This window comes from Pungitius pungitius, chromosome 20, assembly GCF_949316345.1.
Source record: "Pungitius pungitius chromosome 20, fPunPun2.1, whole genome shotgun sequence".
Lineage (NCBI taxonomy): Eukaryota > Metazoa > Chordata > Actinopteri > Perciformes > Gasterosteidae > Pungitius > Pungitius pungitius.
In genome coordinates this window covers 2,136,464-2,151,845 of record NC_084919.1, presented here as the reverse complement: position 1 = coordinate 2,151,845, position 15,382 = coordinate 2,136,464, and the positions used below count along the sequence as shown (strand labels likewise).

The 15,382-nt window shown below is 49.2% G+C and overlaps 1 protein-coding gene and 1 long non-coding RNA gene across 3 annotated transcripts; both read left to right on the top strand.

The window, feature by feature from the left end:
* Positions 1-1,333: 1,333 nt before the first annotated feature.
* On the top strand, positions 1,334-8,270 carry trib2 (tribbles pseudokinase 2). 2 transcript variants are annotated; one of them, XM_037448959.2, is made up of 5 exons: positions 1,334-1,838; positions 2,045-2,069; positions 2,324-2,845; positions 4,204-4,496; positions 6,148-8,270. In XM_037448959.2, exons 3-5 carry the CDS (start codon positions 2,576-2,578, stop codon positions 6,629-6,631), a joined length of 1,047 nt encoding a protein of 348 aa, XP_037304856.1. In that variant the 5' UTR covers positions 1,334-1,838; positions 2,045-2,069; positions 2,324-2,575; the 3' UTR covers positions 6,632-8,270. The 2 variants fall into 2 exon arrangements, with proteins under 2 accessions (XP_037304856.1, XP_037304854.1); XM_037448957.2 differs by lacking the exon at positions 2,045-2,069.
* Positions 8,271-9,859: 1,589 nt separating this feature from the next.
* On the top strand, positions 9,860-15,174 carry LOC134107816 (uncharacterized). Its single transcript, XR_009942804.1, has 3 exons — positions 9,860-9,947; positions 14,864-15,033; positions 15,138-15,174. It is a non-coding gene; the product is annotated as an uncharacterized LOC134107816 (long non-coding RNA).
* The last annotated feature ends 208 nt before the right edge of the window (positions 15,175-15,382 follow it).

Below are 15,382 nucleotides of genomic sequence, written 5' to 3'. Positions count from 1 at the left end.
GGGGCTGTCAGGGCCTGGTTGGTCGTGTCTGGAGAGCTGGTGAGCCTCGATGGATTTTCTCGAGCGCTGCGAGTGACTCACACAGCGTATATCAGCGAATGGGGGCAAAAGGAATCTTTTGGGGATTATTATTCTGATTATTATAGGTTTAACAGAATCCAGTGGTGAGCGAAAGCGGGATGTACTCTGGTAGCATGTGCAGGAGCATGTGCACATGTGTACAGTGTCACTGATTGCAACGTGGTTCACTCTGCAGCAGCACGCTGATAGTGTTGTTCACAGAATTGAAGACAAAAGCCAAGCTGTTGCATTGTTGTTTGGTGAAGAATGTGAAGTGGGCGGCTCGTGGAGATTATATCACAGAACGCAGGGAGAAGAACATGCACGTAAGCGTGTAAAAAAAAAACACCCCACCGAGAGACCTCCGTGTGACAACTGCATTTGCATGCTGCGGGGGTTTATTCAGGCAGGCGTGCTATATGTAGAATAGTGCACGTTTTGTGTATTTGTGTGCGCGGCCTGCGAGTGGGAGGGAGGGGGGGAGGAATAAAGGTTAAATTGAACACTTCCGTCTGTGTCTTTTGGTCCAGCTGCGAAGCATTCCTCCCGCCGCCCCGGATATTCCTTCGTGGAATTACACAATCCGGCTGTCCCACCCGCTGGTGATCCACGGAGAACAATGAATAATGGACCTCTTCCCATCCTTCGCGCGGTGATGCATCGCGGGGGCACAAATCTGCGAGACGGGAATTTGTCACACGAGATGTCTCCAAAGCGCACGGCCCCGTGCCAGCCTTTTAATAATTTAGAAAAACGAGGATTTTCGTCGTGCACTTTAGGGAGAAATGCCACCCCGCATAGGACGAACGGGGACACGGACACTGATTGAAGTCGGGCCCGTGTTTTCACAACACCAGACGATGCACTTCCGTCGTGCTGTTCGTGTGTGATGGCGCATATCCGCGCGCTTCTGGAGGGAGGGGATCTCCCTCGTTTCCACTTGGATGACATTTCAGGAGGAAACACATTTGTAACACAGCACGTACAGGAGATATACCCTCGCCCCCCCTCATCTAATTTACCAGCGTGCTATGCATTTAGATTCCTGGAGGGGTGTGGGGGGGCGGGGTCTCTCACATGACTGCGCTGCACATTATATCTCAGGTCGGAGGCCAATGGGGCTTCGATGTGGGAGTGACGTCAAGGGGGCGGGGTCCGCCGTGTGTGTGTGTACGTGCGAGAGCGAGCGCGTATAGGAGAAGCCCCCTCCCGCCCCCCGCCCCCCTCCCTCGTTCTTCCGTCAGCTCTCTCGCTCCTGTGCAGGCGCAGCGTGTGGAAGTGCGTGCGCGTGCGTGCGTGCGCGTGTGTGTGTGTGTGTGCGCGCGCAGCTCAGCCGGCCTCCCCTCCGCACTTGAATGGACTAGATTCCCAGCCACGTAAGAAGCACAGCGGCGCACCGGCAGGAGGGGGGGAGAGAGAGAGGGAGAAAAAAAAGAGAGAGAGAGAGAGACAGAAGAGAGAGAGAGGATGTCCTGTTAAATCAAGGGATAGGCCTGGGAAAGTCGGCCGGCCGTCCCTATCCTGTCCTCAACAGCAGCTCCCGTACGAGACGGACGACACTTCTTTTTTTTCTTCACCCGGGAGTAGACCGACGAGAAGAGACGGAACCGAAACACCAAAAAAACAAAAAAATAAGAGCAGCTTTTTTTTTTTTTATTTGGTTCCGGATGGATTTTTCTTTTTCCTTTTCTCCGTCCTGCGGTAGATGACAATCTATCCGTGCGTGGATATGATCCCCGGGAACAAGGCCGTGCACTGACCTGGTCCAAGTTAGCCAAGTAAGCTAACTGGTTAGCTCTGCACCTGCTAGCCATCTCGTCAAATTAAGCAGCTATATTTAGCTTGCAAAGAAAACCGCTCTATTTATAAATATATCTCTATATATATATATACACAAGTACACGTATATGACTTCTTCTGTGCCTGCCGGGCTGTGAATTGTTTCCGTTTTATGAAACGTGCCGTCCGGTTGCCCGGTGAACAGAAGCTAGCCCCCGGTCCACCGAACGGTAAAAGACGACTTTTTTTTTTAGGAGGGGGGGGGGGGTCGGCCTTTGTTTCGGTGCCCGCTCGCGCTGCTGCCGTTAAACGAGGCTGCATGCCGGTTTGGACTAAACGGTCGACTTCTGCCGTTTTTTAATTTTTTTTTTTTTTTTTTACAGCCCGGTCTGTGGAATCTCTCTGAATCGGAAATTGTTGGACTCTGCAAGAAAATAAATAATAATAGTTTTTTTTTTTCTTCTTTTTTTTTTTCCTCCCCCAGTTGTATGAAAGGCAGCGAGCCGGCTTCGCGCGTGACAGTCCGCCACGTTCTCCAGAGGCAGCTCGCTCCATTCCGACCCGAGAGTCACCATCAAGGCGGATTAATTGTGCGTTTAATGCACTGAGTTTATCACAGAAGTGTTTCCTTTAACCGAGGAGGAGGAGGAGAAGATCAAAGAGGAGGAAAGGGCTCCCCCTTACACCCCCGCCCCCCCCTCACGCAGATTTTGTGGAGTTATCGCCCTTCTTCCTCATGAACATACAGAGGTCAAATCCAATTAACATTTCACGTTATGGGAGATCGCGGCACAAATCGCACGATTTCGAAGAATTGTCTTGCTTGAGGACCGCCGAGTCGCACCAGAGCTTCAGCCCCAACCTCGGGTCCCCGAGCCCGCCGGAGACCCCGGACTCCACGCACTGCATCTCCCGCATCGGGGACTACCTTTTGTTGGAGCCGCTGGAGGGAGACCACGTTTTCAGAGCCGCCCACCTGCACAGCGGGGAAGAGCTCGTATGTAAGGTGAGTAGTGGATACGGTACATGCATCCTACCCGTTTAAAAAAAAGAAAAAAGAAAATCTCCATTATGACAAAATGCATTCTTTTGCAACACGAGCCATAGTGACTTCATGTTCATTTCGATACGTGCAGCCTCAAGCGGGGGCTCGACGTGCCCTCACAGTGAAGGACCCAGTCGGTGTCTCTGCAACCCTCCTGCGGTTTTTAAAATAATTGCTGGAATTGCACATAGAGAGCAGGCAGGGCAGCTTAATGGAAAAAGTGAATGGGTGAGCTGCGTGGTTTTGGGTTGCATGATGTAACGTGGACAAAGGAGTGAGTAACCAGGCACACACACACACACACACACACACACACACACGCACACTCTTCTCCCTGTTTCATTCTCCCTCACCCCTGACTTCTCTTTTTCGTCATTTATTCACTTGTCAGCCGTGGTGCACGGTCGATCGTGACGTTTTTTTTGTGCACGGTTATGCAGAGAGGAGGCTGGGGGCGACTTTTAATAGTTCAGCCAGCTGCTGTCATTGACCCGCCTCAGGCCGTTAGAAAAAAAGGGAACCACTTTTCCCTCAAGGTTAAGGACGACACGCCGGCGTTCCTCGCCGCGTTTATTGACGGTGGAATATTGCGTGGGCAGTGGGGTTGTCCCTGAGGTACATTCCATTTTTAAACAGGCTTTAAGTGGCCGGGTGAATCGAGGGATAGTTCCACGCACCGGTGGACCCGTGGGGCACGGCGTATCCAATAACCCTTACCTTTTTGACTCGCTCGTTTCGTCATGGCAACATCAAATGGAACGGCCTTTGGCACCACCGGTGTGTGCCGGTTCCAATGCAGCACCGATCAATCCCCCACTTGCAGGATTGATCAGTCCCACCAGGCTGGAGGCCGAGGTCACTACTTGAGAGGTGTATTTGTATCGACTGCAAAGTACTCTCACCTGAACTGGTTGTGCTGAAAGTCAATCGGGCGGGCGGGGGGGGGGGGGTTACTATGGAAACAAAAGAGACACGGCAAACCCTGGCTGCAGTACAGCGCCGTTCAGTAACACAATGCCTTCACTTTGCCTCTTTGCAACCAGACTTCCTCTGCCGAAAGAGCAAAAAACAAGTGTGGTGTCACGAGAAGCAGTAAATTGTCAAATCAAAGGACAATTTGAAGCTCTGTCGGTTGCACGTCCTTTGTTTGTCTTTGATGTGGGAAGGGGGGGGGGGGGGGGGGCGGGATTTGTCAAAAACATCATGACCCTAAAAAACGGCCCCTGTAATGAGAGCATTTCACACTTCAATTCATTTTTTTATATTTGACATTTTTTTGTCTCTAAATAAAATGTGCTCCCCTGTGTTCCGTTTTGCAGGTCTTTGAAATTGGCCGATACCAGGAGTCACTGGCGGCCTACTTTGCCCTCGGACAGCACCAGCACATTAACCAGATCCTGGAGATCCTGCTCGGCGAGACCAGAGCCTACGTGTTCTTTGAGCGCAGCTATGGCGACATGCACTCCTTCGTCCGCACCTGTAAGAAGCTGCGGGAGGACGAAGCTGCCAGACTCTTCTATCAGATAGCCTCGGCCGTGGCACATTGCCACGACAACGGACTGGTCCTCCGCGACCTCAAGCTGAGGAAGTTCGTCTTCAAGAATGACGACAGGTGAGTTCTGGAGAAACGTTGCCATTCATTCATTCATTCATTCAGTTTTCTTGTTTCATCTGGACTTGTATGTGATGTACCTGCACAATGTAACCGTGTCAGCATTATCTGCGTTACGTCTCGGCTTACGCACAGGATAGTGTAAACTGAGATGATGCCAGAATGGCTCTCCTCATCCAGATGTTACGCAGAGAACTGGAAATATAACCCCCCCCACAGAGTGAGTTCTTTAGATTTAGTTCCGGAAATGACGCATACGTCTTTAAATGTGGCGGATGGAATCGCGCTTTTAGGAGGATGTAGGAGGATGGCCAGTGGTGCTTTTTTTTTTTTTTTTCTTCATCCAAAATCAGCAGAGAAGTTACACGAGTTGTTTTTGCATGACGGACAGTTAGTCAGGTTGAGCTTATGTCCCTGCTGCACTTCTGGAGTGATCTGCAGGAGGAACCAACACACTCCACTGACCCCTGGTGGCAGCATTTCAGAACTAATTGCATAAAATCCAGCCATCTGTTGCCCCAGCAACCTGAGAGCACCTTCTGGTTTTTTTTCACTTTTACATATTAATAAAGATAACATTTGAATTTGGTAGTTTGGGGAACTTTTTTTTCTTTTACAAGCGGTTCCGATCCAACGCCGACTTCCCTTTTTTTAACTGAAAGTGCGCCGTCATATTTTGGCAACAACTGTGGAAAAGGGAAGTTGAGCCGCCTCACGTGTTCAGTGTGGGTCCACTGACCTCGACTGTCACACCAGACTGCTCACGAGCCGAGCTGCTCGACCCCCCCCCCCCCCCCCCCCCCCCCCTTTCCACCCCCATCTCCATTAAACGATTGATGCAGAGGGAGTTTTAAAAGTGGGCCGCTTTGGCCTGTCGGGAATCCTCTCACCCCGTTTAGCCCCCTGTGACAAAAGGCCACAGTGGATGATGCTAAGTGAAGGGGGGGGACAAGACCAGGCACAAAATGACACCTGAGCAGGCTTCCTCGGCGCGTGCTAGCTCCCCCGACATGCACGTTTTGAAGAGCAATGGGGTCAAAGGTCGCCCCGGGGGGTGGCCTATTGACCCGCCGCTCCTTCACCAAGCGCGCGTGGACGTTATTGGTCCAAACCGTGGCGTTTGCACGGCCAGACGTTGCTCTTTATCCCTCGGGGGGTATCGAACCCGCTGTGGCGGGGGGGGGGGGGGGGGGTTTTAAAGAAGGCAGATAGATGCGATTTTGAGTGGGAAGAAGAAAGCAAAAAGAAATCCCCCCCCATTGTCCCCGGTTCTCCGAGAGTGTTTCAATGCCTGTAACATAAAACCATCAGTCTGTAGAATTGCGGAGGTCTTTTCGGGGAAAGCCTGCTCGCACGTCGATGCTTTTTGGCCCGGGCTTTTATCTAAAGTGAAAGGAAATGTCAAACCTAAGCCCCGGGCATTATGTGCTCCACTTCCGCCGAGACCCCAAAGCATTGGATCTAAAACACTTAAGATGCCCATCAGAGCAAATTACCCCCCCCCCCCCCCCCACGTCTCAGCGCCTCGCCTTTCAGCTTCTTGTTATCCAAAATTGGAACTGCGATCGGGGGGGGGGTCACACCACTTGGCCGGATCATCATCATTCGCCGCCGCGTCATCGTGTCGTCGTCTTCTTCTTGTGTCTCCCAGGAGCCTGGTGAAGCTGGAGAGCCTCGAGGACACCTACATCCTGGACGGCCACGACGACTCCCTCTCGGACAAACACGGCTGCCCGGCCTACGTCAGCCCCGAGATCCTCAACGCCAGCGGCTGCTATTCGGGGAAGGCGGCGGACGTGTGGAGTCTGGGCGTGATGCTCTACACCATCCTGGTGGGGCGCTACCCGTTCCACGACGTGGAGCCGGGCTCTCTGTTCGGCAAGATCCGCCGGGGCCACTTCAACGTCCCCGAGACGCTCACGCCCAAGGCCAAGTGCCTGATCCGCTCCATCCTGCGGCGGGAGCCCGCCGAGCGCCTCACCTCCCGGGAGGTGCTGGAGCACCCGTGGTTCGCCGCCTCCGGAGCGCTGGGGGGGGGCGGCGGCGTGGCGGCGCACGGCAGAGGGGAGAGGGAGCAGGAGCAGATCGTGCCCGAGGTGAACATGGAGGAGGAGCTGGAGCAGTTCTTCAGCTGAGCACACACACACACTCATACACACACACACACACACACATACGCAAACACACACACACACACACACACACACATACACACCAAGCACAAAAAAAAAAAAAAGGCAACGGACGACTCGGCCGCGGTCGGCTCGCCGCTCTCACAGCAGAGCCGTAAACAGTAGTTTAGAGATCAATAGGTGAACATTTGTCTCATAATAAAGGTGTTTTCATCCCGTTTCCTCTTTCCACCGTTTTTCTTGGGAAACCTCGAGGCCGGCATGACAAAAGGCATCTGTCCGTCACCTGGCGTCCCGCCCGCCAGACATGCAAGTTGCAAACAATGTAGCAAGTGTATGTTGTTTTTTTTTATTCTGTTTGGTTTAATGTGGTGAACTTAAAAGTAGACACATTCACCATCTTTTCTTTTTTTTTTTTTTTTTTGACACTATGGGAAGCGGGAAGGGACAAATGAACCCAGGAAACCACGGAGAGGAATTCTGAAGGAACTGACAAAGCGCAACCAAACGGCACCTTTTCTCACAAGTTTGGTTCTCCATGTTTTTGGGGGTTCATTTTAAGCTTTAGGTTGTATCAATTGAAACCACGGACCCAGGGTCAACAACAACAACGACCCCAGGTCGTCATTATTTTCCCTCACAGGCGTTTAACTCTTTTGCTTTCAGTCGTCTGTGCGCTTCTGTTTCTCATAGATGCGTCCTTTATTTTATTTTATTTTATTTTTGAAGCAACTCCAGTGTTGGTAGCGTTGCTGATGTCACTGAGCCTCAACCCTCAACACTTTTTTTTTTGTTTGTTTTTTTTCATCCACGGCATCATGCGCCTAACGGACGATTCCGCCTCTCGAAATTAACTTCCTGTTATTTAAATTAATTTTTCAGTTGTAGGAACGAGAACGTAACATTTATTTAAAATGTAACAGCTATATATATATATATAATTATATATTATACAAATAAATATAAATATATATATTTAAATCCACATTGCAGGGTTTTTCCTTCAGATTCCTTTTTCATGTATGATGTAGGCAACATCTGGACACAGGACAGACGCCGAGTGGAAACGAATGTCTTGTCTGAAGTTTATGGAATACAGAATCTTCTTAGCCAGTATTCCGCCCCCCCCCCCCCCTCCCTCCCTTCTAACAACCTCCGCCACCCGGTCCCCCTCACTTCTTCTCACAAACTTGATACGAGATCTTGATGGTGTCTCGTGCTCCCGAGTGGGAGCCCGTCGGCGCGTTTTGTCGCGTCTCGATGTTACTTGAATTAGTGTTTTTTTTTTTTAATCTAGTCGTTGGCATGTGCCCCATGAATGCTATAGCCTGCCTGGGGAGGGGGGGGGGATTTATCTACGTTTTTAAGAAAAGTACACAAAGAAACCATGAAATTTCTCAATTTGCAACATTTTCTGAGTTGCTTCTCAATACATAAGTTAAAAAGATTTTTTTTTTTGGATTTTGTAGACTGAGCTACCTTTTTATTTAAGTTGGTGCTGATTCGGTGCTACTGTTTAGTCCTTTTGTTTGATGGAGGAGGGTGGTGCATGGTGGGATATCTGCCTCAGATGTTCTGATTGTATCGTAACAGATTCTGGTGTTTTGTCCGAATTTATTCAGTAAATAAATTGTGAACTGCTGTTTGAGTTTGTTTTTCTTTTTCCTGTGGTTCCAGAACTCCTCCTCGTCACACCGCATGTTTGTTGGGTCCAAAATATGCAAAAAACAAACAAACACACAATTACATTTTTCAATGCATGTCACAAACATCCATCGGTTTTATTAAAACGTATAAAGTCAAACATCTCAATGGAATAATCTTGTAAATACATCTTATCCAAGGACTCTTTGTTAAGAGCTAGTTACCCAATAGCAGCCTGACCTCTAGTGGCGGGAGGGGGGAAAGCAACACGAAAGTGCAGAGTATTATACCGTTAAATGCATTTACAATAAATGCATTTATAATGAGCCTTTTTAATGGTTTTTAATTTAATGGTTATCACATAACATTATGACTTTATGCCCATTTGAAGATATGGGTTTAAATGTTGTTACTGGTCGGCATGTGACTGCGTTCCACGCGGCCTTCAGGGGCGGTTCCTTTTTTTTTTTTTTTTTTAAAACAACCCTTTTTTCTAAGCGTGTTTTGCATGTTTCAAACAGACGGAGGGTGAATTCTACCCGATGATCAACTTGAGTCACAAGCGGTGTGGAACTAATCAGAAGCTTCGCGCCTGACGGTGTAAACAACACCGAAGCATAGATGTAGAAAATGATCGTTCCTTAAGTCATCACCCCCCCCCCCTCACCCCACCTACCCACCAGTAGATACTGCTCTTGCCGTAATCTCCTTTTGAAATCCAATCTGTGTGGGGATTAATGGGAATGAGACAGCAGATTTAGGGAGGAAGTGCTGTGGGCTGTTTCCTGGGATGAGCGGGAGATTTTCACCATACGATCGCTGCGTGTAGATTGACCAAATGATGATGTCAACGGGGATGAATGGATATTAGAGCACGGCAGCACGTTGACGTGTTCTTCACAGTGCGTTGGACCCAGTTAACCATGAATACAGATTACATTTTAAAGGGTTCAGCTCAGCCCAAATTGAAAGAAATGATTCATTTTTTGTTGTTGTTTTTGTCTTTGGATTATCTTGAATAAACAGCTCATGATTTCTGTTTTTTTTTTTTTTTGCATAAAGGCAGTAAATTGTGATCCTTCCGTGGCTTCCTCATTGGGTCCGAGCAGCGAAACGCTCTCATCCTCACCCCTCATCGGCCACCCGACTGCTCTGCAATTCAATTAACTCACATTTGGGTCTTATGTAACCCGGGGGAGCAACGCTGCTGTCTCAGAGCGCTGGAAGTTTCTCCATGTTCCACCAAGCTGCTCCAATTAAGGTTAACGGCATGGTTATGTAACCCCCCCCCCCCCTGCCCCCACCACCCCCACCCCTCCCTTTGTGCGCAGGGGTACCCTCGGGTGTCCTGGCACCAACGAAGACAAACAGACAACAGATGGCCTCTGTTGTCTTCCAGAGAGAGGGAGTGGGGGGGGGGGGGTTCAGTCAGGTGGGGGGGGGGGGGGGGGGTGCGTGAGTCACAAGAGAAGCAGATGACCGGGATGCATGGACACGTTGCTCTTTGTGGTTTTACGGGGCCCCGTTGTCTCTTCTTCCTCTAAACGCTCCGCAGCTCCTTTGTGTCATAAACGCATCGCTCACCTCTCGCAATAAATGCAAGTGATGTTCTCCTGCAGCCTGAGGGAATTGAAGATGGTTGCTTCCAACACTAGGTGGAGCTCCTCCACGCAAGGTTTGAGCGGAACACTTAGTTCCATTTGATCTTCTTAAAGGATGATCTCGTCTTATATTGACACTCATATTTGTTAAGCATTATTAACAGACCATTTGATTCTGTTGTGTATTTATGTTTGGACTCAGATTATTTTATAGTATGTTTAGAGTCTTGATATTGTACATATGTATGCATAGTGCACTATAGATGTACATATGTATGCATAGTGCACTATAGATGTCAGGGCTGGACTGGGACAAAAAAAGGGCCCTGGCATTTCTGCTCAGACCGGCCCCCCACAATCGGTCGGACACAACCACCAACCAGTACACTATCCTTGGGGTCCCTGTAGATCTGCACATCTACTGTTCCGTTCCCAAAAACCCATACAAAGCTGAGAATCGCTACAATAACAGTGCTAAATAGCTTATGCTGTGTTATTTTACTTTAGCTGAGTGGCCATTGCAGTCACTTTTAAGTGACAATTTGACAAATGACAACTTGACACTCAGACTTTATAATAGCAACAACCGACAACGATAATGTTTGTTGCCTTATTATAATATTCATTAATTGAGGTAACTGTTAAACCGTCATTATCTTGGTAATGGCCCAGCCGCCACACACACACTGTCCTCATGCACCGCCCTGATTAACACCCCCTCCCTGTTCATGTAGCTACCTGCTTGCTTACCGTTTCAATGACACTCTCCTGCTCACTCTGTCCCTCCTGGACTTCACATTCACACTGACACCTGCTGCACCTTCTCCTCTGCTGCACCTTCTCCTCTGCTGCCTGCGAGCTAGGTTTGCCAACCGTCCCGTATTACCCGGGACATCCAGAATTATGGGCAATTTTGATTTGCTCCAGTACCGATTTCCAATCACAGCCTGCTAAGTCAATGACGCGCGAAAAACTCCCGGTTGTTGTGAAGTTGTGGCGCATCAGAGCAGTGTGCGCGCGGGTGCCGGGTGGCCAGAGCGGAGCATGTGAGGTTGTGCAAACCCGGCCGCCGACTGCTAGCACCCCCCCGTCGGCCCGCGAACGTGTCCCTGATTTGGGGTTCGGAGAGTTGGAAACCCTACTGCGAGCCGCAAGCACCGCTATCGCTGTGGCTAGTCACCTCTCCTCCTCCATGTGCTGTGTTCACCTGCTGTTTCTGCAACATGTCGTCAGGTTCTGTAGTAGTTTTGGAAACTGAAGCTACAGCACTAAACACGTCGGTTATTTTTGAACATGTTGAGGCATCAACCTCTAGATTTTTTTTTGGCCCGCAATTTCTCCGCACCCCCCTTGCTCTTACGTTTTTGTTTCTCCATCGTAATCCACACATTTCTTTCTACCCCGAGTCACTGAATGCATCTGACTGATACACGGAGAGGGAGGGGTGGAGCCTGCTAAGAGATGATTGGGCCAGCCCAGTGTCAGTGTGGAAAATGAACCAATGGGCCGCTGTCCCTGCTTTATGGGCCGGTCGAAAGCAAAACATTTTTTTTTTAAATAAAATGTTTTTAACGGCCTATCGACCGGCCCCCAAGTGCGTCGGCCCACCGGGCATTTGCCCGGTATGCCCGATTACCAGTCCAGCCCTGATAGATGTACATATGTAGAGGCCTTGTGTGTAAACTCCCAGTGAACAACGCGTACCGGGACGCCGTGAACGTCCGCCCAATTAAATGTGCCCAGTGATAAATGTGCCAGTTTGCTCCTCATTTGACCTCCTGCCCTAAAAATGTTTGTGTGTGTGTGTTTTTTTTTTTATCAAGCGTCGCCCCAATTACGTGGTCAGCAAACCGGCGTAATCAGAGCCCCGAGATGACGGCGTGAATCGGAGAGTTTTTCACACTCTTCTGTCGATACCCAATTATCCTCTCGGTTGCTTCTCGAAGCTGAGCGCGAATTACTTAAAACAGCTTTTTTTTTTTTTTTTTCAGAGAAGGGGGGTGGGGGGGGGGGGGGGGGCGCTAGGCATCGCTTAATTGCGACAATCCAGATTGACGTGGCAACATTGATCAATCGTTTGGGCTTAAACAGTGGACCGGAGGAGACATCACACAACAGATTGCAGCAAGGTCACGAAAGGGTAATTTTGCCTCTTCTTCTCGCCGCTCTAATTGCTTTCTTGAAGGCGAGTGGATTGTTTGCTTGATGCAGACATCTGTTGCTGCTAGAAGCTCATTCTGCAGGCATCAGATGAAGCGTTGGCTTTTGTTGTTGTTGTTGTTGTTGTTGTTGTTGTTGTTTCTCTTTCTATTTGCCTGCAGCACAAACCTCTCACAGTCATTATTGGGGACGCATGTCCTCCGGGTCGGTACCGGTCGGTTCTGAGGGGGCTTTGTGTTTGTGATAATCATCTCTGTGTGTGAAAAGTTTATCTCGCTGAAGAAGAAGAAGAAGAAGAAGACAATTTCTACTAAATATCAACCCTGAGAATCAAGCTGCAGTTTTCGTTCTAGAGGGATGACTTGTGCCCCCCCCCCCCCCCCCCCCCCCCACCCAAAAAAAAAGCTTTAAATCATCCGGCTCAATGAATCGGAGTCTTGACTGGAGCCAAATTGCCTGACGGTGCCCTGTGGGAGAGATAATTGGGTGAAACAGGTTGTTTTGTGCCATGCCGAGGTACACGAGAGGCGGCAGAGAGGAGAAAACAAAGCAGACTTCTCATTTGAGATGAAACCTCTGGAGCGTGCACCGTCTGGTTTTATATTTGGGGGGGGGGGTTTGGGTTTTTCAATGAGGCAGCCATGAGGAAAGATGCCGCGGGGCTGCACGAGGCCGAGGGCCATTCGTCTCACACGAGTGGAGTTTGGTGCACGTCAAGTCTGTTTGAAACGCGGTCTCCACCAAACCAAGTCGCCAGGAACCTTCTGCTGGGACCCCCAAAACGAGGTCCCACCCACATCTATTACGTGCAGACGGCGCTTTGCGGGCCTCGGGTTCGGTCCCGGAACCGGATGACGCCATGCGCGGGCCTGTCAATCTTTGTCTTTGCGGTCAGTCGCCTGCATATCGGCTCCTCTTTTAGGATCTTCTCTCTCTCTCTCTCTATGTAATTTTTTTTTCGCGCTGAAAGCAAACGACGCCACGAGAGAGAGAGCCGAGTGAAGCGCGGCGTTAATGGGAAACCCAAAACAACGCTTCACATTCAAAGTGGAGCCCGGCGACGTGTCACTCTGAAATGCTCCAAATCGAAATGTTAATGGTAGTCATTTTGTTTTCACACCACTTATTTATGCAAATTGGATACTGTAAAAAAAAACAAAAAACCACTTTGATCCAGTGGAAAATACAAGCGCCGCCATCACCTTTCCACGCCGCCACGTGTGGACGGCTCACTTTCCTCTGTTTAAAACGGACAATTTTCCCGCTCAAGTAAGAAATAAAAACAAAATAAAACTCTGTCATTTGAACCCACGGATCATTCCGCTGCGGTTTTTTTTTTTTTTTTTTCACTTCACAACATTCAACACACACGCACACGCACGCACACACACACACACACACACACACCCGGTGATGTAATTAAACTTGTTAATTGGAAGAGATTCGTTCGCCACCTGCGGCACTGAGGGTGCGAGTTTGTGGTCATCGCTAACAGAAATAGTCCCTGCTAATTGTTTTTAGTTTGGGGCCTCTATGTGGGGGAGGTGAAGAAATACTTTGATAGCTTCAGGGAGGGGGTGGCGGGGGGGGGGGGGGGGGGGTTGGGGAGTTTGCCTTGCTGGCTTGTGAAGTGGGCCTCAGTGGTCCTGGCTCAGGACGCTAACATGGGTTGATTTCTCAAGGCTGATCGGGGAATCAGAGGCTATTTAATAAAACATTATAATTTATTTTTTTCAAAAGCCAAAATTGTTGGTGGTCTGCAAAGAAGAAGTGGTTCCGAGATTAAGCCCACAATTCGTCTCCAGACACATATGGATTTCCTGATGGATCAACGCAGACTCGCTGTCTGCTTCATGTCCGTCTAATGGGGTAAAAGTGTTGACTCGCCCCTTTTCTGTAATTCCGCTTAAAACAGTACACGCTGCGATGTTTCTGCAAAAACTCGCATTTAAAACAAGACCAACGTAGTTTTTTTTTTTTTTTTTAATCCTCCTCCGGCTTTTGGAAGTCGTATCAACGAGGCCTTTAGTAAAGCTGGTGTAACACAGTTTATCCACAACTGTCGCTTGTCAATCAACGTCAAACCGCGCTTTCCTTCCAGGATTGCGGTGCATTTGAGGTTTTCCATTACGGCTCTGAAGGAGACTTCGTGAACCGGGGTCCGGTGGAATCAGACTGATTAGCGTGGACTCCTTCAGCTACGCTTGATTAGATGAAGCTGAATGACTCTACATGTATTCATGGGGTCTCAGGGCCCCTTGTTTCTTAACCCGTTTACACACCAGGTCACACCCACAGGTGTTCCCCTTTATTCTGACAGCTAAATACATCCAGATTGTTGTAAATGGTTTGATTCCGTGAGAAATATCGTTAATGCGGCTTCTTCCGACGCGTAGAGAGCTTTTATTGCACTACTTGGAGGTGTTGGAGGCAGGATGTCTTATTGTGAAAGGCCAGCATTGATGTTCATTTTGGCGACTTTTTAGAGCGAAACAAACAATGGGGATTAACAGGATAAGTTTGTTAGGCTTGATTGTGTTTACATCAAATATCTGATCAGATACACAATGAAAAGAAAACCCACTTCATCATCAGTAGTCGTTCCGATGAAGTTCTGTGTGTACGCGTGATAATATGAAAAAGCTATAATTTGCTTCAGATGCTAATCTAAGGAGACTCTTTCCTGAACCATATCATGATCAAGATCATATATATATATATTTATATATGTAGCTGCTCCCGGCTTGCTACAAAGGTACGTTGGTATCGTGTCTTCTCCCCCAATGAACCAGTCGCCACTAACGTCCTGCACATCTTTCGGGATCTTCAGGTATCTCAACCCCTGGGGTCAACCTCCCACGGTGACCTGCAGGAGTCACCACTGCAGGTAGACTCAACCCACCCAGACCCAAACCAGGAAGTCAGGGGTGAACAAAACAACCCCAAAAAGACAAAAAAAAAAGGTCCCGTCGCAGACCAACTTCGCCCAGGAGTCGCAGGGTGAGTCCCGGCCTTTTGCCTTCATCATCATCATCATCGCCGTCATCGTCTCGTCGGGTTCGACGAGTTGTGTAACTTTGTATTCGTGTCCTCCTTACTTGCAGGAGCCAGAGTCCTCCACCGCCGGTCCTCAGGCACGTTCCGGACCTCCATACAAGACAAAGTGATGGACCAGCTGCTCTCCTGGGTCACAACCTCCACCGCCCACCAAAGAATCATCCAGGTACAAAGGTCTTACCGCAAACCAACGCGGGGACACCGGTCGCAGCGGATGGCCTGAGAATTCTGCCTTTGGGGTGAATTGTATGTTGTTCACATTTAATATTGACACCACGCAGACTGGACAACA